Source organism: Bicyclus anynana, chromosome 23, assembly GCF_947172395.1.
Source record: "Bicyclus anynana chromosome 23, ilBicAnyn1.1, whole genome shotgun sequence".
In the NCBI taxonomy this organism is placed as follows: domain Eukaryota; kingdom Metazoa; phylum Arthropoda; class Insecta; order Lepidoptera; family Nymphalidae; genus Bicyclus; species Bicyclus anynana.
This window is the reverse complement of record NC_069105.1, coordinates 3,873,091-3,897,976: the sequence shown is the minus strand read 5'-3', so window position 1 is coordinate 3,897,976 and position 24,886 is coordinate 3,873,091. Positions and strand designations below refer to the sequence as shown.

General features: G+C 38.1%; 1 protein-coding gene across 3 annotated transcripts in view; it reads left to right on the top strand.

Annotated features, from left to right (window-relative positions):
* LOC112049975 (uncharacterized) overlaps positions 1-24,886 on the top strand; it is a 96,705-nt gene that overhangs the window by 33,257 nt on the left and 38,562 nt on the right. For all 3 annotated transcript variants that reach the window (XM_052888750.1, XM_052888751.1, XM_052888749.1), the window contains exon 4: positions 14,048-17,495. In XM_052888750.1, the coding sequence (XP_052744710.1) occupies positions 15,636-17,495 (1,860 nt within the window). In that variant the 5' untranslated portion in view covers positions 14,048-15,635. The remainder of the gene's footprint in view (positions 1-14,047; positions 17,496-24,886) is intronic.

The window sequence follows — 24,886 nt, the reverse complement described above, 5'->3', positions numbered from 1 at the left end:
AAGTTTTTGTCTAAAAAGATGAAAATTTCAACAGGTTTTTTGAGTAGTTTTTAAAAGTAGCCTCGTTTGGATTATACTAATTATGATAGTGAAAAATATTTTATTAATATATATTAATTTTATTATATTTTATTTTTAAATTCGTAAGTAGATTATGAGTAGAGGCTTTTGTTTGGTTTGCCGATATACGACATATGTGAACATACTATTTAAATTATTTATAACTCACAATTTAATTTATGGTTTGAATTTGAAGGTTTCAAAAAGTTTGAATGAATTTATACCACTTTCAGTCTCCTTTGCCTTAATATATACTACACAAGCCATAGACAGAGAACTAAGTAAAAACTCATAGACGGATATAAAACATCTTTCGTCATTACATCACATCACATCATCTTAAAAAAATACAACATGAGCAAAGACTCTGCAAAAAACGAGGTAGTTCAGAAATTCGGTTTAGTTTAGTGTAATGTTAGGATGTCAAGACATGTAAATTATCTTAGCACGACAATCAGTTCTCTACTGACTCTGTCTACGATTTTCAGTCACTTTTCGACGTGACGTCACGTCTTTCCGTTCATAGATACACTAGCAGAGCGTGCTGAGGTGGCAAGTAAAAATAATTTACACATAAATCTCAAGAACGATTATCGAATCGAATGTAATTTTCATGTGTTTTCCTGTATTACGACGCGTTTCCTGTGTTTAATTTTCCGACGCTGAGACCAAACATTGGTATTGGCGAGAACGCACATCCTCGGCCCCTGGGTCAGAATAAACACATACTGTATATAATGTCTGTTGCAATAATTAAGGGTAATCGTCAGACCGACCATTTTGAAGCGAGCACGCAGCAGCAAAAAAAAAAAAATGACGAAAATACTTAATTTTTATTAAATTAATTGAAATCACTAAAAATAATCAGAATTCACTATTGCTACATTTTTTTAAATGTATTTTTGATGAAATCATGCATTTTATTGCCCAACTGTCAATCAAACTAGAATTAAACCAGTTTTTATCTGGTTTTGTTATTTAATAAATGACACTAGTTTGACATTGTAGCGGTTCATTCATCAAATTTCTGGCCCAGCATTGTTTGAAAAATGGTTGTTTTCCTTTAAATTGGAAATTATTCATATAAATATTTTATAACAAAATACCGGAGATAACCAATAAAAATCTGGCCACAAACATCATAAGAACGTTGTTGGGAAGTTGACATTAAATATATTTTTCCCTAATTTATTAGAAACAAGCCAAATGCCCCAGATTCTTCAAAAGACAAATCTGTTAGAATCCAATTTATCTAACGAAGTGAAAATTGCTATATTTGTCAATTATCTATTCAATTCATTTTAACAGCATACCGACAATATTTATCGCTACACGATCAAATTGAGAAGTCACATTACTTTGAAATGTTTTCACTAAAAGCTCTTGTTAAGTTGATCGTTTAACGCCAACTTTTATACTTTGCATCATTTGAATCACTCCAACCCGCTCAGTGGTATTACAGAGATTGCATCAGGTTATATTTACAGGATGTTTCATTTATAATAAAAGCACCACGACTGAAATTTCTTCACATTCAAATTCTCAACTATCTTTGGTAATAAAATATAATATTAGAATATACTCGTAACATTAACTTGAGATTAACATGTGTTTAATTTATTTTTTGCTAGTCAGAAACGATAGCGGACTGACTATACAATTCGAAATGTTGAAACGAATGAGTATCATCAAAGATAGTCTCAACTTTGACTGCGAGATTTTGATTTTTTTATACAGGGTGATTCGGTCTTTAGTGCGGATATTTTTTTTCGTGGTTCTGTATCAATAATAGAATATAAATCTACAAACAGTTCGATACATTTTATGTAATTTTTTTTTTTAATTTATGTCTCTAAAATAACAAAATAATGTACATATTATTACTAAACAAGATATATTCAGCTTAAAAGTGATCTGGTGACGTCCTTTAGGTATCAAACGAAAATAAAATAAACGCACAATAGGGTGACCCTAAAATTCTGTTCAAAAGTAAATAACTTTAGCTAACGATAATTTTGTTATTTTTGAGTTAAAAAAAAAAAGAAAAAATACGTGATCATTAAATTTTGTTTATGTACAAAATATAAAAATATCCGCACTAAAAAAATTTTCTTCCTGTATATTTTATCTCTAAGTTTGGCAAAGTATTTTTGTCTAATTGAACTTGAAGTTTTATAATATTTTGTTTTAAATCTAACAAATAATTTGTTTCTTTTACAGGCACGTTAATTTATTTTAAGTTCTATTGTATTATTGTAAAGTACTTATTTACACTTTTTATAAAAATACATACTTAATAATAAATTAAATAACTGAGTGTGATTAAGTACTTTCACAAATGTTTCCTCTGTGTGTGTTTTTTTCTTTTAGCACAAATACATTAAACAGTTCTAGAACACTCTGTATAATGTATTTGTGCTATTTATAAGATGTATTTATTTTATTTTTCGACTAAGTTCAATAGCGCGACCTAGAAACGAGTCGACTGAGACCGATGGCGGAATCTCCGAATGAAATGGAGAACATGAGTTAATATCTGGGATGAGCGATTACAGGCGGCTCATTCATTTGTAAATATTACGAATGCAGTCATATTGTTAAACGGAAAGTGGAGCGTTTGAATTTATATTTATGGCTGTGTTGGTGTTATTTTTCGAGACTTTTGTCTTTGAAAAATGTGAAACGTCGAGAATTTGTACACAATATTTTGTGAGATGAACTACTACATTAGGTACTCTGTACCTACTTTTAAATCTATGAGCTACTAGTTAAGTAAGTTTCGTGGTTTTACCCGCGTGGTTCTCGTTCCCGTTGGAATACGGGAATAATATATAGCCTATAGCCTTCCTCAATAAATGGGCTATCTAGCACTGAAATATTTTTTCCAAGTTCCTGATATAAGATTAAGAGAGCCGTGATGGCCCAGTGGATATGACCTCTGCCTCCGATTCCGGAGGGTGTGGGTTCGAATCCGGTCCGGGGCATGCACCTCCAACTTTTCAGTTGTGTGCATTTTAAGTAATTAAATATCACGTGTCTCAACCGGTGAAGGAAAACATCGTGAGGAAGCCTACAGACCAGAGAATTATCTTAATTCTCTGCGTGTGTGAAGTCTGTCAATCCGCATTGGGCCAGCGTGGTGGACTATTGGCCTAACCCCTCTCATTCTGTGAGGAGACTCGAGCTCAGCAGTGAGCCGAATATGGGTTGATAATGATGATGATATAGATATTTGATAGATATTTTAATGTCTCAGATGTTTACGCTAAGTCTTTCTCGTGATAGTATTCGATGCAGTTTGAAATACCTACCTAATAATAAATAGATTTAATTTGGGACTTAGTGTTTATGAATAAGTGCAAAATGTCATTTTAATTGCAACGTCATATCTTGCACTTTTGGACACTTGCCATAACTAGCGCACTTTATGGTTCCATTGCTGAAGCAGCAATTCCAGACTTTATAAAATTTTTCAGTTGGGGTAAATTCAGTTTCTAATAAACTTCTTTATACAAAAATTATTTTTTAATTTCTGATTCGATTACACTGTGATACTCTGAGTACCTATAGCTCGCACTCCTTGAATGACTGATCCTTCTTATGAGGCCCATAGTTAGCGACCTATTCTTGTATGCGTAGTGTATCGATACGTGTTTCCAATCTATCTATCTATATCTATACTTATATTAAAACTGTAAAATATATTTTGAAAATTTTCATGTCAGTACATTATATAAGCGACTAGCTGACGTCGCGCGGTTTCACCCGCGTGGTTCCCGTTCCAGTACGAAAACGGGGATAATATATAGCCTATAGCCTTCCTCGATGAATGGGCTATCTAACACTGAAAGAATTTTTAAAATAAGACCAGTAGTTCCTGAGATTAGCGCGTTCAATCAAACAAACAAACAAACAAACTCTTCAGCTTTATTATATTAGTATAGATACTGGAGCTAAAAATATTTTTTTTTTCGATTTTTTGTCTGTCTGTCCGTGTGAATGCAAATGAAAGTTGGCACGCTTTAAGATCATAATACGGAGAAGGTTATAGAATACTTTTTTATGCGAAAATAAAATAAAAAGGGGGTGATATAGGGGTTGAAAGTTTGTATGAAAAAGTCCTTAATTTATAGAGTTCCAGTTACAAAGTTTTTTTCATAAATCATGAAATAAATACCAAATATAATGTGATTCAAAAAGTACAAACCCCTAAAGTGGTGAAATAGGGCTTGAAAGTTTACATTGGTTTCCACGCGGACGAAGTCGCGGGCGTCCGCTAGTTATGCAATATAGCAATAGATAGAAACTATACATCATCAGCCCACAGTGGTCGTCAACTCGTAGATCATCATCATTGACAACCATACCTATTCGGCTCACTTTTGAGCACGAGTCTCTTAACCCCTCTCAGGATGAGAGGGGTTAGGCCAACGCTGGCCCAATTGGTAGACTTCTCACACTCTCAGAATTAAGAAAATTCTGAGTTACGTAGGTTTCCTCACGATGTTTTTCCTTCACCGTTCGAGACACGTGATATTTAATTTCATAAAATGCACATAACTGAAAAATTAGAGGTGCACGCCCTAGACCGGATTTGAACCAACGCTATCATAATCGAAGGCAGAGGTCATGAAGGCAGAGAACCAATGGGCCATCTCGGCTTTATTCTTAGATAATTAGTTGTAAATATTATCCCAGCCTTGTCCAAGACCGGCTTGGATACTAGAACAATCTGTAACATAACACAAAACAGTGCGGCTATCTATAATACTTGTTATAATAAACACATCGCAGGTAATCATAACTCAGGTAATTTCAGGTGAACTAACTCATAATATAAGAACTAGGTATGCATTCCAAATGCATGATAGTCTAGCCCAGAGGTTCCCAAACAACTTTACTTTCTCGTAGACCACTTTCAAAATGCTGGTTCTTCATTTCTAAGATTTCTTAAAACCCGATGAAATATGTTTTAGATTAGATCTACTGGTTATTATGGAACTATGCGTTGCGGCTAAGTTCAAACCACGAACTAACAGATTTAAAAAAAAAGAGTGCGAATTGATTGGTTAATTAATTAATAGGTAGTGCTGTACATGGATGTCAAAATAGTCAAGTTGACCAATCACAAAAGTGATTCCATTGCACATTTTACTTTTTTGACATCTACTCACAGCACAACTAACAATACTCTTATTTTATTTAGAAAACTCTACATTCGGTATGAAACCACTATGAAAAAATACATTTTCGTACTTATTTTTTGTCACTTCAACGTAGAGCCTCGTCGAATCTCCCGTAGGAGCCTGGGGAATAGACAGCTTTGGGAATCAATGGTCTTGCCCATTTCATAGACAATCAACCCCTTTATAAATATTTCTGTATGCGAAACGCTTATATAATATTTTTTTTAAATTATAATTTTACTGATGATCTAAATATACTTACACAGTCTTTTAGTTAAATTTTCATCTAAATTCAAGACTTTTTGACCTGAAACTCTTTTTAACTGACTTCCAAAAAGGAGGAGGTTCTACGTTCGGCTGTATGTATGTTTTTTTTTTTGCCAATCCAGTGTCATGTTTTAATTAAAGCCGTTTCTGAAAGAACCACAGAAATGTTGTAATTCAAACGGCTTCAATTAAAACATCACTGGCTTGACACCGCCTTCAAACTGATCAGAAGGTAGCACATAGGTAAGATGTTATTTTTTTGCTTTTTAGTTTAGGTTAATTTTAGAGTTGGAAGTTAATTTTTTTTTTTAATTTTTAGTGTTAGCATACCTACTGACTCTCTTTTTTTCATTATTTACAAGTTAGCCCTTGATTACAATCTCACCTGATGGTAAGTGATGATGCAATCTAAGATGGAAGTGGGCTAACTTGTTAGGAGGAGGATGGAAATCCACACCCCTTTCGGTTTCTACACGGCATTGTACCGGAACGCTAAATCGCTTGGGGGTACGTCTTTTTCGGTAGGGTGGTAACTAGCCACGGCCAAAGCCTCCCACCAGCCAGACCTGGACCATTAAGAAAACCCAATCTGCCTTCTGGGGATCGAACACACAACCTCAGTCTTGTAAATCCACCGCGCACACCACTGCGCCACGGAGGCCGTCGTACTAGGTTTAGGTTAACCACAGGATCATGAGTCATTTAACTAGTAACATAAAAGAAGTAAATTAAAAGAGTACTATGAAGTAAACGGTTGCCAAATGTCCCTAATTTTCAAAGAAACAATATCAAAGGCGGTTTTCTCGTAGTTAACGTAAAGACACGATTTATTTATCACGCTTTTCCGGATTCAAATCGAGTCATCGTACGAGGTCGTTGACCTTTGGGCGATTTCGAAATATTGCGTTTTCCAATGTAGACTGAAGGACTGCTGTGGCCACACTTACTTCGTATTAGGAGGATTGAAAATTGTCATTCTTTCGTCCTACCAAAGCATTGCATTTATCGCGATCAAATTACTACCAGCGAAGAAATATGAAGTGTACCTAGATTAGTGATTTTTAAAAAATAATCCTTAAACCAGTTTTGTTACATAACAAACATTATCTTTAAAAAAATTTTTGATCTCAAAAGAAACCGAAATTTACAGAAAAGCTTATAGGAATAATTCTAGAGTTGACATAATATTAATTTAAAAATTGTTCCTTGCATTCTTGATTTACTTCCATGCAACGATTTACGGTTTTGAAATATTTATTAATTAGGTTAGTGCACATAATCTTGCATATTTTATAATTAAAAACATTGCATTCCATATTTTATAATGTTTATACATGGACAGTTGAGGGTCTTCAGAACTTTCTACCTTCCCAAGCCACCACAGTTTATCTATACCGACCCCGACCACGCACTACAAAGCGCAGTGGTGGTCGACCGACATCAAGCGAGTCGCAGGGATTCGCTGGATGCAGGCGGCTCAGTATTGTGATGTTTGGAAGTCCCTACAAAAGGCATATGTCCTGCAGTGGACGTCCATCGGCTGATATGATGATGATGACTTAACTATGGTTATACTATGAAATTTTGTGGTGAAAGTTTGTCAATCTTTTAACAAATTTTTAGCCTTACTAAAATGAGGAAGGTCTGATTATCCCAGCCTTTCGCTCCATGTGGGCGATTTCAAAATATTGCATTTTTCGATATATTTGTTTTTATAAGAACTGTCACGGTATATTTATTCGCTGGTAGTAATTTAATCGTGAAAATGCAGCGCGAGCGATTTCAATTAGGTTTTTGGCGAAATGAAAACATAAATTTTCAGTGACACAGTTTTTTTTATTGTCCTCCTGAGATTCCAGAGCTGAATATTATGCAGTAACTAATTATTATTTCAAAATTATAAATCATAAATAAGATGGAATGAGATCAAGAAGCAAGAAATAATTTTGATACATAATATTTTTAAAAAATCTCTTTTTTTAAATAAACGAAAAAGACTCGAATGTTTAGCTAATATAACTGGTTAAAAGATTATCTTGTAAGAAATCATCTAGCCATAAATCTCCGGGCGGTTCTATATGTATGGACGGGGATCGAACCTAAGACCTATGGGATTAACTCGATTTATTAACTGTGAAACGACTGCTGTATGATTTTCAATCATCAATATCATACTTATGCCAAGCTTTTTCTTTTTAAAGTAAAAAAAATATTATATTAAAATATATTTCATGAATCATCGCTAAGTAGGTAAATTTTAAAAAGAATAAAATTCATATTATTCTTTATTATAACTTTAAATTTTAACCATAATTATTAAAACCACGGAATTATAAATACGTCAGTTTTAGCGTTTTCTGCTCTTTCAAAGCGCAGTGTTGGTCTCCCCCCTACTAGGTAGCTCAAGAAATTGTTCGTTAGTTTTGTTTGGAATTCCACGCAAGAGACCTATGCCCAGCAGTGGACGTCCATCGGCTGTTAATAATGATGATGATGTTCTTACCATTTATACTTTTATACTAATATTATAAAGCTGAATAGTTTGTTTAATTGAACGCGCTAATCTCAGCAACTACGGGTCCAATTTGAAACATTCTTTCAGTGTTAGATAGCCTATTTATCGAGGAAGGCTTTAGGCTATGTATTATTCCCGTATTCCTACGGGAACGGGAACCACGCGGGTGTAACCGCGCGGTGTCAGCTAGTGACCAGAATATGATACATCACTTTGCGATTTATAAATCCAAGTTTTAAGTTACGAAATGTGACACATAAACATGAATCATATTAATTAGTATGACATATATCAACAGTATGACATTGGTTGTGGTCGATGCGTGATTCAATGCACGCATGCGAGCCAAGTATTCGCCTGCGATTGGATTGTTATCGACAATGCATTGTTAATCGATCGATATTACAATTTTATAGCGAAATCTTGGCATCGTGAGCAGACCTTCCGATTAAATTGATTTTTATGACGTCATGATTTGATTTGACGTCAAACTTTGACGATGGATTCTAGGCCGGATATCCTTTTAGTTGTGTGATAATTAATACTTTTAAAAGCTTGTTCGATTTGATTACTTTTTGTTTTATGACTGATATAATCTGTGGGCTGCAGAATTTATTAGTGGCTGGTGCATTGCAGAATTTATTATTGAAGGCAAAAGTTTGTTTTTAGGTGTGTTGTTTTTTAATCTTTATATGTCGCAACTACAGAACTAATTTGTAAAATAGGTACTCCATAGGTTTTTGTGATACAATAACAAAAACCTATATTAGCGCCATCTACAAGCTACTCGAGAAACTAACATCGTTTTCGAAACAAACCATGACGCATGAGTGGAAAACGGCGTGGTACGAGTTTTCCTCGTTTACTACGTCAACAACAGATGGCGTTAATAGTCTGGGCGTTCCCCTATAATGGTTTATTAGGTTTATTTTTAAAACCGTGCGTTTACAAGTGGCCTAGGAAGTCAATGCATGACGGCTCTAGTTGTATTTAAAAATGCACAAGATATTTATATATAAAGTTTTATACAAAGATTAAATTTTCCGGATTTGTTAGCAAGGAAACAAAACTTGTTGCTATGCCTACTTTTCAGCATTATTGAAAATCGGTATTTAAAATAATTTAAATTTTTTTAACTAAGATGACCCTTCTAAAACCAGATATATAAAGTCAACTGATAACTTTTCCCTTTTTATTATGTTACCTATAGGAATTCTGATAAATTTTCTTTTATCGAGAAGACTCTTTTGTTATATTCATCTTCATGATCAATAAATAATTATTTATTTATTTATTATTGTACCAAATACGTATCGAAATTAAGCCTAACCATAGTGCATCATAAATCATTTTACTGTGCACTGGTTGTTGGAATTATACAGAATTAAAAATAAAAAAACAAACAGCAAAATAAAAAAAAAAATAGGGGGTACATCCATACTAATATTATAAATGTGAAAGTGTGTGTGTCTGTTTTGCCTGTTTGTCCATCTTTCACGACAAAACAGAGATAGTTGAAAAGATGGAGAGTGACATAGGCTATTTTGTCTCTTTCTAAGACCCGACTTCCCTAAAATGGGGGTGGAAGTTTGTTTGGATCATTTGTAGGGTGGTGGGGGCAGGAGTAGGATAGGGTTAGGGTAGGGAAGAAACGTACTTAAGTCAAAGCGAAGCTTGACCGGGTCCGCTAGTATTACATAACTATTCAAATTAATTTTGAATTTGAATATAAAACCAGCTGACGTTTATATTACACCACTAGATGTTGGGTTTACTATAACCCGATAATTTTTAATCGGGATGAAATGAAACGCTCTAAAGAGAGGTGTCCTGGAGCGTAGACCCGCCACGCTTCTCCGAACAAGCATGCATAATATTTACACTATTTATTTTTTGTTGAAATAATAAGAAATGGGCGACGCAAGCGCAGGTTGTGAGAGGTGTCAGACGCTAACAGAAACAAATAGGCAAGATGTATGAATTTCTGCGCAACAACATAGATATACGTAACAATAGATAGATATAGAGGACATAATAATTTAAAAGCAAAAAGTTTTTAATATGGTTTTTTGGTTATAACAACTTTTCTTCTCTCGATTTTCTTTTGTTGTACTTACTTTTTATATAACCAAAAGCAACAAATCACTTTTGAAAGGTCAGCTCGATAAGCAAATTTTACCGAGAATAGCCTGTAAGAGACACAACAGTTTTTCTTATAAAATATACCTGTCACGATTTATAATTATCACTTTTACAGTTTATGTAATTTATTTGGTCTGTTTTTCTTTGATAAAGTAAATTTAGTAACAATATGATCAATAGTTAGATTAATTAACGAGGCTAAATAAATAAATAATGATCCATAAATGATAATTCCCATATATATGTAATTCAATGCAATTATACTGTTCAGACCCGAGATTTATTTTGGGGAACGATCTCTACAAACGTCATGGCTCAAACAACGTGCAGAAAATGATTAATTTTAGTATTACTCTGTATTTCTCACTGAAAAACTTTCATGAATAAAAACACAACAGACCAGCGCTGTCCGTGTATTTAAAAACTAGCAAATTTCTTAATTTTTATGAATATCCGAATGCACTGTGTTTTTCATTTCATATATTGTCTTGCTTTATGGGGTCTTGCAAATATTCCTTATTTTTTGACTTTACCCGTCACCGCTTCAGATACTAGGTTTCTTAATTGTCTATATATCTAGTGTTTGTATATCTACGGTGCGAAGTAATGTAGTCGCTAGATGTAGGTTAGTGGGAAGTAAAATAAAAATTCCTTTTGTTCTCATACGCTTTGTTCTTGGTAAGTGTCCAAGATATTGCACGCCCGGGATTGTGATGAAGTCTGTGCATCTCCCTCTAGTGATCTAGTGCCACATAGTAGAGGAGCCGACGAGGGGAATTTGGGATTCACTCGAGCGCAGAAAATAAACCTGATGTAATCGTTTCTAAGCGATAGATCCGCTTTTTGCAAACAACTTCTTGCTACTTCTTTTATTTTGTCTTTGTATTAAAAAAAAACGTAATGGAATAATCAATAGGTTAACGAAAGGTGGATCAAATGTTGTTCAGTGTCTCCAACAAGTATGGGCTCTTAATATTTGTGGCAACTTCAGAAATCTTCAACCAGTAAACCAAAGTGGTTTAGATAATTGTTAAAAATTATGCATTTCAAAAATCTAAAAATTTGAGTTAAGGAGTGGGAGGGTATGGAGCCACGAGTGTGGTTAAATTTTTCATTTTTAAGGAAATAAAAAGAAAACAATGTATAATCTGACAATTAACGCAAGTCGAAGTAACAAAATATGTCTTTAAATCTGTAGACTGTTACCCACCATTGAAAGCGAACATCTTATACAACCGTTGGTAGCGTTCCTATAATATAACCTACCAAATCTAATAGGCTCCCGCGTCGCTAAAGTAAATCCACATTTAGACACGTGGACTCCTCTATCACTAGTAACAAGATGTAGTGCAACAAATTTGCTAAATGTGCTACATTCTTGCGTTTTCCCTAGATATCTTCTGTTACGTATAAAAATAAAGTGTTTTCATTAGCCTTTGCTAATAGAAAAAGGGCCTGCGATGGTCAGACATACCACATTTTAGGAAGGCTTAAAGTCTATAGTCTTCCGTTAATCGTTCACGATAAATTTTGGTAATGGTAAATGGGACCTTGGAGCCAAACATAAGGTCCTTTTTGACCCTAAAATAAATATAGAAAGGGGTAAAATAGGGGTTGTAGGTTTGTATGGAAAGTCCTTCATTTCTAGAATTACAGTTTTAAAAATTTGTACATAATTAATTATAAAAAAATAAGAAATATAATGTGATTCAGGATTTTTTGAAATTCAACCCCTGAAATAGGGGTTGAAAACTTACATTTATTTCAACGCGGATGAAGTCGCGGGCGTCCGCTAGTTACCTATAAGGAACCATAGACTTGGTGTGGTAATTATGGAGTTTAGAATGTAGTTGCTTTCAAATGTAGCAGGTTTCAAAGGTGCAGCTTACCTTTGAAACCTGCTACATTTGAAAGCAACTCAACGGTCTTAGTATAAAGCGCATTTTTTTTAAATAATTTTCTTGACATAATATGAGAATTGAGCGCTGACTAATGCCCTCATAAAAAAGCACAAAGTCACGGGCGGGCGATGGAGCGACCTGTTCTAGGAGTTTCTCTGCGTGATCGAATCAGAAATGAAGTACTAAAGACTTAAACATAGCTCAGCGAGTCACGAAGCTGAAGTAGCAATGGGCAGGGCACATAGCTCGCTGAACGCTGAGGTCCCAAGATACTGCAATGGCGATCTCTCACCGGAAAGCGGGAAGCTGGTCGACCCCCCACTAGGTGGACTGAGGACATCAAAAGAACTGCAGGGAGACGCTGAATGCTGGCGGCTTGTTTGGAAGTCCATGGCCTATGTCCAGCAGTGGACGTCCATCGGCTGTTTATAATGATCGTGATCGCCAGTCACGTAGCTTCGGGCAACCCTTTTTTTAGAGAACTTTAAGGGTCTCCAACGAAGAATGGCTACTTAGCTTAGTATCTGGTAACTGGAGGAATGATTTCTCATTATGAAAATATCCATAAATCACTTTTTTGTACTTGGACACTTGAGGATCTGGACCCTTAAAGTATTTTTTTTTATTCTTTACAAGTTAGCCCTTGACTTTTACCATCAATGATGCATTCTAAGATAGAAGCGGGCTAACTTGTTAGGAGGAGGATGAAAATCCACACCCCTTTTCGGTTTCTACACGACATCGTACCGGAAAGCTAAATCGCTTGGCGGTACGTCTTTGTCGGTAGGGTGGTAACTAGCCACGGCCGAAGCCTCCCACCAGCCAGACCTGGACCAATTAAGAAAATCTCAATCGGCGCAGCCGGTGATGGAACCCAGGACCTCCGTTTTGTAAATCCACCGCGCATACCACTGCGCCACGGAGGCCGGAGGTATGGCTTCCAAAGCCACTACGGCCCAAACTTTTATAACTTGCTGACAAACTTAATTTAATCCTTTCTAAAATGAGGTATAAGCTCTCAGCTCTTTAAAGCTCGAAAACGATTTGACCTATTTGAACTATTCGAGTAAATGTAAATAGGGGCTGATTTTTTTACTCTTTTATCTCTTAGGGTAGCGTAGGGTATTGTGGGATAGGTTTAAAAAATATATTGGGTGTGATAATAAAAATAAATAAAATAAAAATAGCCTTTATTCTCTGACTGCTGAATACATATGATATACCTAATACTATTACTTAATTTATACACCAGAGCAAACAGGTTGTCCTTCGACATAGGCCTCCTCCAGACTTTTCCACTCTACTCGATCTCTAGCCTTTCCTCGCCATCCTTTTTGCAGGTCATCCTCCCATCTCTTATGTGGTCGTCCTTGCCTCCTTTTTCCATCCTTTTTCCATCGGGTGTGATAGCATTAATCATTTTTTGTGCATGATAAGGGTTTAAAGTAATTAGGACTAATTTAATCTACAGAACCCTTCAATGCGTGTGAAATATGCACTTGTCCGGTTTCATCATCATCATCATCATATCAGCCGATGGACGTCCACTGCAGGACATAGGCCTTTTGTAGGGACTTCCAAACATCACGATACTGAGCCATCTGCATCCAGCGAATCCCTGCGACTCGCTTGATGTCGTCAGTCCACCTGGTGGGGGCTCGGCCAACACTGCGCTTACTAGTGCGGGGTCGCCATTCCAGCACTTTGGGACCCCAACGTCCATCGGCTCTTCGAACTATGTGCCCCGCCCATTGCCACTTCAGCTTCGCAACTCGTTGAGCTATGTCTGTGACTTTGGTTCTTCTGCGGATCTCCTCATTTCTGATTCGATCACGCAGAGATACTCCTAACATAGCTCGTTCCATCGCCCGCTGTGTGACTCTGAGCCTTCTTATCAGGCCCATAGTTAGCGACCAAGTCTCGGAACCATAGGTCATCACTGGCAAAACGCACTGTTCGAAGACTTTTGTCTTCAGGCACTGAGGAATTTTGGACGAAAAGATGTCGCGAAGTTTCCCGAATGCAGCCCAGCCGAGTTGGATTCGACGGTTCACCTCTTTCTCGAAATTGGACCTACCGAACTGGATCATATGTCCTAGGTATATGTATTCGTCTACAATTTCGAGTGCAGCGTTCTCAACCGGTCCGGTTTATCTTTTTAAAATTCATAATTAACAGTCAGTAATTGGTTCACAATAGCAAATTGAGAACTACAATCTAATATTGAAGGTGAAAAACAACGTACAACATTTCACTGCATTAAGCGTTGCAATATCGCCCGCTGAGGGCAATATTACGATTATGTTTTCAAATTCAATTCCTACTGCAAATAAACATAATATTGAGTATCGGAGCGTGGCATACCGCGCGGGCGTTCTGAATCATTGTGTAGTTATCTAGTCATAGAAGAAGATATTTGTTAAAAACTATTTCATCATCATATCAGTCAATGAACGTCCACAACAAGACATAGGCCTTTTGTAGGGACTTCCAAACATCCTGAGCCGCCTGCATCCAGCGAATGTCTGCGATTCGCTTGATGTCGTCAGTCCACCTGGTGGGGGTCGACCAACACTATGCTTTCTAGTGTGGGGTCGCCATTTCAGCACCTTGGGACCCCAACGTGCATCGGCTCTTCGAACTATGTGCCCCGCCCATTGCCACTTCAGCTTTGCGACTCGTTGAACTATGTCGGTGGCTTTGGTTCATCTGCGGATCTCCTCATTTTTGATTCGATCACGTATTACTTACGTATTTTAATTTTAATTTATAATAGGAACAGTACACGGGAAAAGCAAGGCACTTATAGATTGTATGCAAGCTGCCGCTTGTTAAAGTCCTTTACTCATGATAGGGTCATTCAAAATATACGTAGATCTGTAGGTAATTTTAAGAAATTTAGTAGTTAAAACTGAAAAGGCATTGTATATTGACTAAAGTCTCATCAACAAACCTGCCTCATTCTTTAAATATTTTTTACAAGTTTATTTTGGCTGGTGGGAGGCTTCGGCCGTGGCTAGTTACCACCCTACCGACAGAGACGTATCGCCAAGCGATTTAGCGTTCCGGTACGATGTCGTGTAGAAACCGAAAAGGGTGTGGATTTCATCCGCCTAACAAGTTAGCCCGCTTCCATCTTAGACTGCATCATCACTTACCATCAGGTGAGATTGTAGTCAAGGACTAATTTGTAAATAATAATAAAAAAAAAAAAATATCAGCTCTCCAAAGGTAAATAAATTGTGTGACAAGAATAAGGTTCTCAGTCGCCACCTGTACTTAGCAACAGTAAAGACCTTACGAGACCTTTAAAGTTTAATTTTCAACAATGTTTTAATGTCCATTAGCCATTTGTGAGGAATTTCTTTCTTCTGTATCAGGAGGGGTTTGGGGTCGGCTAACTATAACTGGATTGCGGTCAAGTCAAATAAAACCAAATTCGTTTATTTCAAAAAGTCTTAGTTTATGAGTAATTTTGAAACGTAAAAATCGTCTCTTTGCCGAGATTCAACCAGCGGTTCGGTAGCTAAATTCTACTGCGAAGAGCACACGACTAGCGCCGCGATGCTGGTGCTGCGCGCGGGCTCGCGCCGGTGGCAGCGCGCCGGCGCTGGGCGGCGACGGCGGCGGCGCGTGGGCGCGATTTGTTTACGCGGCCGCAGTCCGCGCGCCGAGCCGAGCGCCGCCGCTCGCGCACCCTATATTCAGTTCACGGCCGCTCTATTACCGGCCGTCTATTTCGGCGCACAATATTGCGACCGGTGCGGAGCGCTCAGTGCGGGCAGGTGCGCGCCGACGGCATGCGGCGCGCGCCCCGCTAGCAGCATGGAGCGGCGCCGGCGGCTCGACCCGCCCGACCCCATGACCAAGCCCCGCCGCCGGGAGAAGCCGCGCGAGCGATGGCTGCTCACGCGCAAGACGTGGCGCTACATGGCCGACGCCGGCCGCCGGCTCGTGCCCGACGGCGGACGCGCCGACGACGTCCCCCGCCTCGAAGCGTACTTCCAGGAAGTGTGTTCGCGCGAGCCGCGGTTTCTGCTCCTGCGCAAGAGCTCGTACCCCGGCGTGCTCCCCAAGCCGCGCCGCAAGAAGCGTGCGCGTGGTGGGTCCGTGCGCGCGCGCTCGCCGCCGCTGGAGCCGCCGCCCGCGCGCCCCGCCGACTTGCGCCTGCACACGTCGGGCGGCCGCTTCGACATCGCCAAGCTGCGGCGCGAGTTCTTCGCCGCGCCGCCGCCGCCCTCGCCGTCCGCCGGCGCGTCGTCAGCAGTCCACAGCGCGTTCCCTGCATTCAGCGCGTTCGTCCCAGGCCCGCGACCGACCGCCGCAGACGACGTCGATGGGACGCTACTTGACTTGCTACGCAAGCACCTCACTCTGAACGAAGCGCCGTCCGCCCGCCCGTGCGAATCGGACGAGCTGCTGCAAGCGCTGAGAAGCTACCTCAAACGGCAGGCGGAGCGCGCGCCCGCCGATTCTGACGCGGATCCGGCGCAGCGGATCTTGCGCGAGAACCTCGGCAGGTACTACCAGCGGTCGTCCGCTAGAGACAATACTGTGCAAGATTTGTTGAACGATAAGAGTTTGTTAAAAAAACTTTACAATGATCTCCGTAAAACGAAGCCGTACCGCGGCGGCCGGGGCGCCGGGGGCGGAGGCTCCGCCGGGCCGGGGGGTTTCGGCCCCGGCGTCGGGTTCGCGGGGACTTCGCGGAGTGTGTTTCGCGGCCGAATCGTTGGCGTTTCCGAGTTCACGGACGAGGAGTACGGCCGCTCGCCGCCGATGTCTCCGCCTCCGCTCATCGAGGTGGCGGGCGAGTCGGCCGAGGAGCGGCTGGCGGACGCGGGCACGCAAACCATGCCCATACGTGAGGAGGAGCTCCAGGAGCTGGAGCGCGCGTACCGCGAGCAGCTGGACGCGGAGACGCCGGTGCTCCCCGCGAGCCCGCCACCCGAGCGCCGCCCGCGCCGCCGCTCCAGCGTCGACCACGACGACGTCTCCCAATCCGTCAGCGACACCATCAAACGGTACCTGCGAATGGCGCGCAAAAAAAGCGTAGACTCGGATAAATCGGACCGTTTCAAACGCATCAACTATGACAAGAACTTACGGAATATCAAGCCGCGTCCACCGGGCGCTGTTGACGACGATGGGCTCAACAAAGGCGTGCAAACTGACGACGCGTGGATACTGTCGTATCGCGAACGTTCCATGGCGTCGACGCCGACGTCGCCACCGTCCCCGTCTCAGTCGCACTCGTTCCTGTCGTCGCTGCTCGGCCGCGGGCCCACAGTGACCATGCCTGTGCCCACAGGCGGCATGCAGAAGTCGCGCTCGTCCAGCAGCGTGGTGCAGAGCGTCAGCAAGCGGCTGTGGCGCACGCGCAGCCGCTCGTCCAGCCGCGTGGCCGCCGCCTGGACGCCTCAGGTCAGTAACCGCACTCTCACTCAAAACCGTTGACGAGATCATGTTGTACTTACACTTGAGTGTCAGACTTGCTCCCTCAATTCAACTCATATGGCCGCGACGTTAAAAAGGCGAGACATGGAAAGTGCTTGAGTGCTAGATAGGTTTGCGCTTGAATACAATCAGGTCTGGTGTGAAGCATTGATGAGGTCTTACTTGGAACACGCTCGCCTAGAAACTAGAAACACCTTTACTTGTCTTAAAGGTGACCTTTTTCTTTGGTCCTTCTGTAAAACGTCAAGAGTAAATATACTTGTTCTTGGCGTTTTGCTTGATAGACCTCATCAATGCTTCCCATCAGATATGCCTCCCTAGCCAAGTAGCACGTCGATTATCTTTCTACGATTGCTAATGCTTCGAAAACTGGAAAGATGAATGGGATTGACATTTGATTGTATTCATGCGCAAAGCTATCTAACGTGCCACTCTGGTCTCTTTCTCCCTCGATTCGATTCATATAAAAGCAATATTAAAGTTGAGGTGATCCTAGTACATACTTCTCTTCAATTTGGCCATTTGAGATAGGTTTCTACGGACAACATGATCTCCATAATATAGTTAGATGATGCATGATTATATTAATATATGTGATCCTTTTTAAAGCTCCCTAAAAAAGCCCTATAACACGTCAGGTATGATAGGGTATCACGTTTTAATAGCTTATTTTCTAAACACTTAAAACAACATAAAACTAATATACATATACTAGCAGCGAGACGCAAAGCGTAAGCTTATGAATTTTATCTTCACCATACAATACACATAGTACAGGTATCATCAGACTTTTATAAAGATGTATTTAGACGGTAGCATGAACGTTTCAGGTAGACAACCATATAATCATTAGTACCGTGGTGTCTTTGGCGGGTTTAAAGGTCCAAAATTTTAACTATCCAAGTATAAAAAGTTTCATACACAATTGACAGATTGACAATTGAGTCGAAACAGTTCATATTAAGCCCTCGTGTAGTACAACAACATGAGTTTTCTTTACATTTTTAATTATACATTTCCTCATCAAGCATAGTTTCAAAACATTGTTATTGTAAGTACATTTTAAACTTTGGACAGTTGCATGCGGTGATTACCTTTAAATAGATTTTCAGTTTATCATTGTACTCCTTGCATTTATTTTTAACTAGCGGACTTCCGCGACTTCGGCTGCGTGGAAATCAATGTAAACTTTCAACCCATATTTCACCACTTTAGGGGTTAAATTTTAAATTTTTTTGAGTCACACTATATTTCGTATTATGTTATGATTTATGAACGTACCATACAAACTTTCAACCCTATTTCGCCCTTTTCTAATTTTACTCTATGTTTTGCTTAAGGTCTAAATGGGACCATTATAACAAACAGTTTAGGCATTTAGCCGTGAAAAGGTAACAAACAGACAAACAGACCTACTTTTACATTTATAATATCAGTATAGATTATTGTAATATTTGTACATCTGCTGGTTGACCAAATAAAGGGAAAAAATAAGGAAACTCCGTACTAAAAGAATATCTAGTATGGATGCTGCGTAGCGTAGTTCGTAGCGCGTAGAAGGGCTCTGTAGGCCTTCGTAGACTCTCGTAGAGCCTGCTTACTGCAGTTATTGCTTATTCGTATATAGCCAAATTCAATACGTACTGTTTAGTAACAAAGCGTTGCTTGGTAACCATCCTCAGGCAGGTGTTAACAACGTTTTGAAAACATAATTATTTATTAATTTAGTTTAAGAATTTTCTTAAATTTGACAAAAAAAAAATTGTTTACAGTAAGTCTGAATCGAGGTCGGCTATAGTATATAATCACAAAATATTGTATTAACAGTAAATTGTATTTATTCAATTCAATGACTTTTTTTTCATAAAAAAACATAGTTATGTTTTTGGACATATTACCCATATGTCGAAAATACTACATAATGAAATAAAAACCGCGAGTAGGTCAACTGCCTCGTTGGTCCCATAGTTAGACTTTGTCTAATCCAATCACAAGTTCACGGGTTCGAGTCCCGTGCCGGGCTGTGAAATATTACCCTTATCTTCCAAGAAATACTCAGTATAGATTATCAGTTTAGTGATGTTACACCCCCGTTGTCTTGTCTCGGGTAGCACGTTAAGCTCCTAAATATTCCAGACCTTCCACAGTCCACGGATCTAGCTATCGGAGCATTTTTAGGCATTAATTAATCACCATAAGTAAAAATCCATCCATCCATGCTATGTTTATCTCGTAGGGATTACGCAGCGTTTTCGATGTAAGCTCCCAGGCAGCTTAACCTTATCAGACAATTCGTCTTAATCAATTTTTACAAAATGTTGACAAAGGAACTTTATATCGAAACCTTCCGCATTCCACTCTATATCTACTAGTGAAAGCCGCTTGAAAATCCGTTCAAAAGTCTTTAAGTTTATTACAAACAGACAAATGCAGCGGATGACTTTGTATTGTAATATGTATAATTGTATAGATAGAATTGTATGCTAATATTGTAACAATTTAGTATACGCAACAGAAGCAGCGTATTGGCACACTCCACACACCTAGAGAGTTAATAAAATTCTCTGGTATGCAAGTTTCCTCACGATGTTTTCCTTCACCGTTTGTGACACGTGATATTTAATTTCTTGAAATGCACACAACTGAAAAGGTGGAGGTGCATGCCCCGAACCAGATTCAAACTTATGCCCTCCGAATCGAAGGCAGAGGTCATATCCACTCTATGACGGCTATCAGCGTAGTGGACTATTGACCTAACCCCTCTCATTCTAAGAGGAGACTCGTGCTCAACAGTTGCTAATGATGATGATGAACAGTAGTAGAAGTATCTGCAATTATCAGTTTCAGATTTCAGATACAAAGACATCAATTACTGAAAGTTACTTTAATAAATTTAAGAATACGCTGTAGGAATAACCTAGAAACCTCAAAACCAGTATAAGTGGAGCAGTATTTTTCTTAGCACCGTGTAACGCGTACCCTATAACTTTTGTATAAATGGCGGTACTTTTTGGAGCACGCATAAATCGTAGCGCTACGTGTATTGGAAGCAATAGCCACTGTTTCTGCAACAACGTTTATTTATATACATTCTATTCGACATCACTATATAGTATAAAACAAAGTCGCTTTCTCTTTTACTATTGGATATTGGATATTGATATAGGAATGATTATATATATGATGTGATATTATTCGGAACCGAATACCGGATCGAATAACTACGAATATTGAATTTTTAAGGAATTTAAAAAGTAAAATACAAATAGAAATTCTATAAATTCCGTAACACAAGACTTTTATTTGTCAAACTATGCGAAACATAACACTTATGTTTCAATTTATCAAACTACTAGCTGACGCCGCGCGGTTTCACCCGCGTGGTTACCGTTCCTGTAGGATTACGGGGATATATATATAACCTATAGCCTTCCTCGATAAATGGGCTAATTAACACTGAAAGAATTTTTCAAATCGGTAAAAGTAAAGTAAAAGTAGTTTCTGAGATTAGCGAGTTCAATCAAACAAACTCTTCAGCTTTATAATATTAGTATTGCTTCAATTTATCAAACTATTCGAAACACAACACTTTTGTTTCAATTTGTCAAACTATTCGTGAATGTAAAACTGCAAGTTAGATAAAATTACAAGTTAGTTATGTATTAAAGTATGTCATGGCAACAACAGAAGAAAACAAACAATGCGCACGGCTTGTGTGTCGGCTGCTCCCGGCTGATTAAAATTGTAAAATAACTTGTCATAACTTGTTTCGATTACCGATATTATCCGAAACATTTATTTCGGATTCGGTTACGGTTCCGAATATTTTTTTATATCGGATATCCGATAGTTTCGGTAACAATTACGGAGCTCCCTAACATCCCTGATTTAGAGTTTCTACGCGGACAAGGTCGCGAGCGTCCGCTAGTACTAGCATCAATACATATAAATAAAATTAAAGTGTCTGTCTAAGAATTCAAAATAACTGTGTTCACAAGTGCTTGTAGCTATTTACACGATATCAAAACACCGATATGTTTTTTTTTAATTTTTTGTCTGGCCGATCGTTCTGAACCGATTTTAATGGAACTTTCACTGGTATTATATGCTACTTTTTATACAGGAAAAATTCATGGATCCCGCGGGATTTTTGTAAAACTTGGTTTCACGTGAACGAAGTTCCGGCGTCCGCTAGTGTATAATAAAAAAAATGAAACCAAATGAATTAGTCAGCATAAAATACTGTAAGAACAACATAGCCAATCAATTACGACTTCAGTATCATAATCTTTGGTAATATTTCAATAGCTTTATTATGTTTAGACACAAACAAAATTATGTCACACCTTTTGATCTTTAAACTGTGAATTAGTTTAGATTTTATTACCTCGTGGTTGCCACTTCCTAACATTTATAGTATATTGCTGCTTATCTATTAATATCAGGTGAATATAAAAAAATCTTATTTATATACCATTTTACATTGTTAGGATCCCTTATGGTTTCATCATGTCCGTCTGTCCGTTCGTCCGTCCGTCGGTTTAGCGCAGAGACTATCGTAATAGATTATTATATTTTTCACTACTCTTGCTCAAAAACACTGTCATATTACCACTCCACAGCTGGGTTAAACAAGCATTTCAGCCTCTAGGGGTTAAAGTAATTTTGTTTTTTTAATTCTTGTCTGTTTAAAAAATAGAATCATTATAGGTAAGGCCCTGATTGATTTAAAAAATAAATAAAAAATTTTAAATTGGAATGAAATGCAGCGTTCTTGTCTGTGGAATGCGTTCATTTTTTTATTTAATTTTTATTGAGTGCAAATACAGCGAGATTTGAAGACATGGGACACCTTTTACGGTGTAATACCTTTGCCTTTTTCTCATGTGAAAAAAATAAAATTAAAAGCGAGAATTTAATAAACAATTGGCGTGAATAATACACACTGATTTTTTTTCAGAAAATAATTGTAAATTTGTGACCGTAACTTCCTTTTTTTTCAACAATAATTGTTATTGGTGTGAGAATGGTGATCCTAATTTGGAGATGGATGAAATTTTCAATCTGTTACCATCAAAGTCGAGACGCATTTACTTAAATGCCTACCTAGGTAAACTGGAGAAAACAACAACGAATGGATTCACTTACGAAAGGAGTTTTTTAAACTATTATCTCCCACGTTTACCTAACATACTCATTATTCATCTTTACAATAGTCGGAAATTATGTTACCGGGTAAAAGCATCTCCCTTAATATCCAAGAATGTAGACTTTGTACATTTCATTTTCAAATAAAATAAATCATTGAATATTGTACTAAACTATTTTATTTTGAAAAGCAGAGTGTAACACGCGGGGCTAAACCCATTATAAACTCGGTTTCTATTTAGGTGGCCCTCGCCTTACGTCTCGGGCCCTAAAATACCTCTATATAATGGGTCTTTTTAGCCCCTTGTATAACAATCTACTATTATTTTTATGACATTTGATATGCAATAACTTTTATATTTGACATTTAAAATGTAATTTCTGAAACTATGTACTTTCACAATTTAATTGCTATTGACTTTCTTTTTGAATTTTTTTTTTAGATTTTAGTTGTGTCTTTGTAAATTTTGTACGCCAGAAATGATCAAATGCATAACAAATAAATGATCATATCAAATCTGTATATTCTTAAGAAATTAATGAATATGAATATGAATAGAAATCTGTAAATTGTCATGAATATGACATTGGCGATGATAAGTGTGGGGTATCGTTGGATAGGCATTTAAAAGATATGAGGGGTCTTCTTTCAATACTTTCTGTTTAGAGATCCTTTTGTAAAATAATAAGTTTTTAATATTCAGCTTTTTATTTTTTTTATATTTATATTTTTGTTAGAGTCAAGTGTTCCCTCTACCGGCTAAACGGGTATTTATGATACGTAAAAAATCACAAAAGTAGGATATAATGCAATTATAAGGAAAACTATAACGGCTAATTAGTGTTCGCTTTTTAAAGAGTAATAGTCGACCAACTTAAAAAACGTAGTTGGTAATCGAAAATTGCATACTAATTCTGTTGTTATTTAAAAAGCTAAACTGACAACTTTGTCAGTAAGATAACTCAGAGTTTGTTAAAACTAGAAAAATAAAATTTAGTATGGGTGTGTATGTTAATTTTGTCTATAAAATGGAAAAAATAGTTTTAAAAAAAAATTTTTGGGTTCAATGATTATGAATTAAGAAAAATTTCTGGTATGCAGTTTCCTCACGATGTTTTTCCTTCACCGTTTGAGACGCGTGATATTTAATTTCTTGAAATACACACAACTGAAAAGTTGGAGGTGTGCATGTCCCGGACCGGATTCGAACCTACACCCTCCGGAGTCGGAGGCAGAGGTCAAATCCACTGAGCTATTACGGATTATAATGGCAATACACTGTGACTTATACTTTGTATGATAAGTACCTTCTTAACCATATTAGTGAATCTAATATATTGAAGAAAACCGCATGAAAATCCGTTTAGTATTTTAAGTTTTTCGCATCAAACAGACAGACGCGACGGAGAACTTATGTATAAGCACTTGTAAATAGAAAATTAATCAAATCGGTCCAAGCGTCTTCGAGTTATTACGTAACATACATACAAAAAAACATAGGTAGATGCGAATTGAGGACATACTTCTTTTTTGAAGTCGGTTAAAAGATAGGCTTCCGTTCTAAGTTTCGGAAAAGCTTGTATAATAACAATAACACCTGGAGGCAGGTTGCTCTCTGTTGGAGGTCGTTTGTTTGTTTAAGGTGTTCAAATTGTTGTTGGCATAGGAAACGTCGAAAGGGCATTCCAATTTCATTGCTGTGCGAATCAGTAACCTATATGCCAAATATTTAGTATTAAAACTGCCTGGAAATCCATCTACGTAAGGATCCATCCATGAGTTGAAATGAGTTTATCTTGCTTATAATTACGGAATCGAGTTTATATGACGCATCCGTCGTAAAATATCGTTGTGTGCCTACATAAATGTGTATTTATATATCATTTTAATACGCGAACCTATCCGCTAGGAAACTCTGATGCTAAAACTGCGTAGGCGTGCTTTCAGACAAAACGCATTTATCACTGAGTCACTGCAAGTTTTTCCGCGCCTCAGCTGACAACCCATTGTAGGATTTCAATTATTATCCACTAGATTTACGGCACATTTGATGAACTGGATGTCGCTATTTCGAGATCTAGACCAGACATTTTCCTTTTGTCCACACAAACTAAGCGAATAGTACTTGTAGAGGTTAGTGTGCCATGGGAGACTAACATTCCGAAGGACCACAGTATAAAAGTGAGTAAATATTATGACCTAACAAACG